Source organism: Acomys minous, assembly GCF_964271855.1.
Source record: "Acomys minous genome assembly, chromosome: 9".
Lineage (NCBI taxonomy): Eukaryota > Metazoa > Chordata > Mammalia > Rodentia > Muridae > Acomys > Acomys minous.
Window position 1 is genome coordinate 70,111,634 of NC_140490.1, and position 1,609 is coordinate 70,113,242.

General features: G+C 47.7%; 1 protein-coding gene across 1 annotated transcript; it reads left to right on the top strand.

The window, feature by feature from the left end:
* Positions 1 to 604: 604 nt before the first annotated feature.
* On the top strand, positions 605 to 1,609 carry LOC311605884 (olfactory receptor 2B2-like; the record flags this gene model as incomplete). Its single annotated transcript, XM_084796732.1, has 1 exon — positions 605 to 1,609. Exon 1 carries the CDS (start codon positions 653 to 655, stop codon positions 1,607 to 1,609), a length of 957 nt encoding a protein of 318 aa, XP_084652858.1. The 5' UTR covers positions 605 to 652.

Here is a 1,609-nt window from a genome sequence, read left to right on the forward strand (position 1 = left end):
AAGAAACATTGGCAGAGCCATGGCACTAGTTACAGAAGGGAGCTGGAGCTGGATGAGCCAAGCCTGCCAGCCTCAGGTAACTACATGAGCAGACAGTCCTGTGTAGATCCTGTGACATGAGAGAAAGAGGAAAAGCCTCCTGAGACTGTGTGAAAAGTTTCTATAGATTCTATAATATCTGGATTTATTTGAGGGAAGGACAGAAATAGTGGGTAAATGAGGTTTAAATAATTTTAACAAATGCCTACAGGCAGAGACTCTCACCGATTCTGGGAAGATATTAAAGTGAATCCAAATAACAGGAGCAATATCTGTATCCCCCTGACAGTAGATGCCTGAGCAGCAAGACCCGGGGACCACACATCCACACAACAGCAAACACCAAAGGAGAAGGTCTGCGACTGCAGAAACAGATAGAGTACTGTAACCTTGAAATCACACTGTGGTAAAAACTGTTAACAACACATAAACACCCCTGAAAGGTTTAGCAGACACTGAAGCTTTTGTTAATACATTTTTCACACGAACAGGATCAGTTTGTGAATTCATGCAACTCCAGCATCGTGACGTCACAAGTGACATGTCCAATAAACATGTTCACCCACTTCCTAAACCTTTGTGTTCCAGGGACCCGGAAGCTGTACCATTTAGCATGAATCTGGCGAATGAGAGCGTCTCGCAGGAGTTCATTCTCCTAGGGTTTTCAGATCGGCCATGGCTGGAGCTGCCCCTCTTCGTGGTGTTTCTGGTGTCCTATGTCTTGACCATCTTTGGGAATATGATGATAATTCTTGTATCCCGCCTGGATTCCAAACTCCACACCCCCATGTACTTTTTCCTCACTAACCTGTCTCTGCTGGACCTGTGCTACACCACAAGCACGGTCCCCCAGATGCTTGTCAACATATGCAGCATCCGGAAGGTGATCAGCTATGGCGGCTGCGTGGCCCAGCTTTTCATTTTCCTGGCCTTGGGTTGCACCGAATGTTTTCTCCTGGGCGTCATGTCCTTTGATAGGTTTTTAGCCATCTGTCGGCCTCTCCATTACTCAGTCATCATGCACCAAAGGCGCTGCCTCCAGCTGGCAGCTTCGTGTTGGATCAGTGGCTTCAGCAACTCAGTAGTGCAGTCGACGTGGACGCTTCAGATGCCACTGTGTGGTCACAAGGAAGTAGATCATTTCCTTTGTGAGATCCCTGCCCTGCTCAAGTTGTCCTGTGTGGATACAACGGCAATTGAAGCAGAGCTGTTCTTCTTCAGTGTGCTCTTTCTTTTAATACCCGTGACTCTCATCCTCATATCATATGCTTTTATTGTCAAGGCAGTGTTGAGAATAAGGTCGGCTGAAGGTCGGCGAAAGGCATTTGGGACATGCGGCTCCCACCTAATTGTGGTGATACTTTTTTATGGTGCTGCCATCTACATGTATCTGCAGCCACCGTCCCCTGCCTCCAAGGACAGAGGCAAAATGGTGTCCCTCTTCTACGGGATCATCACACCCATGCTGAACCCCCTCATCTACACACTGAGGAATAAAGAGGTAAAGGGGGCGTTCAAGAGGTTGATGGCGAGGGTCTTCGTGATGAGAAAACAGGGGATGCGCAAATAA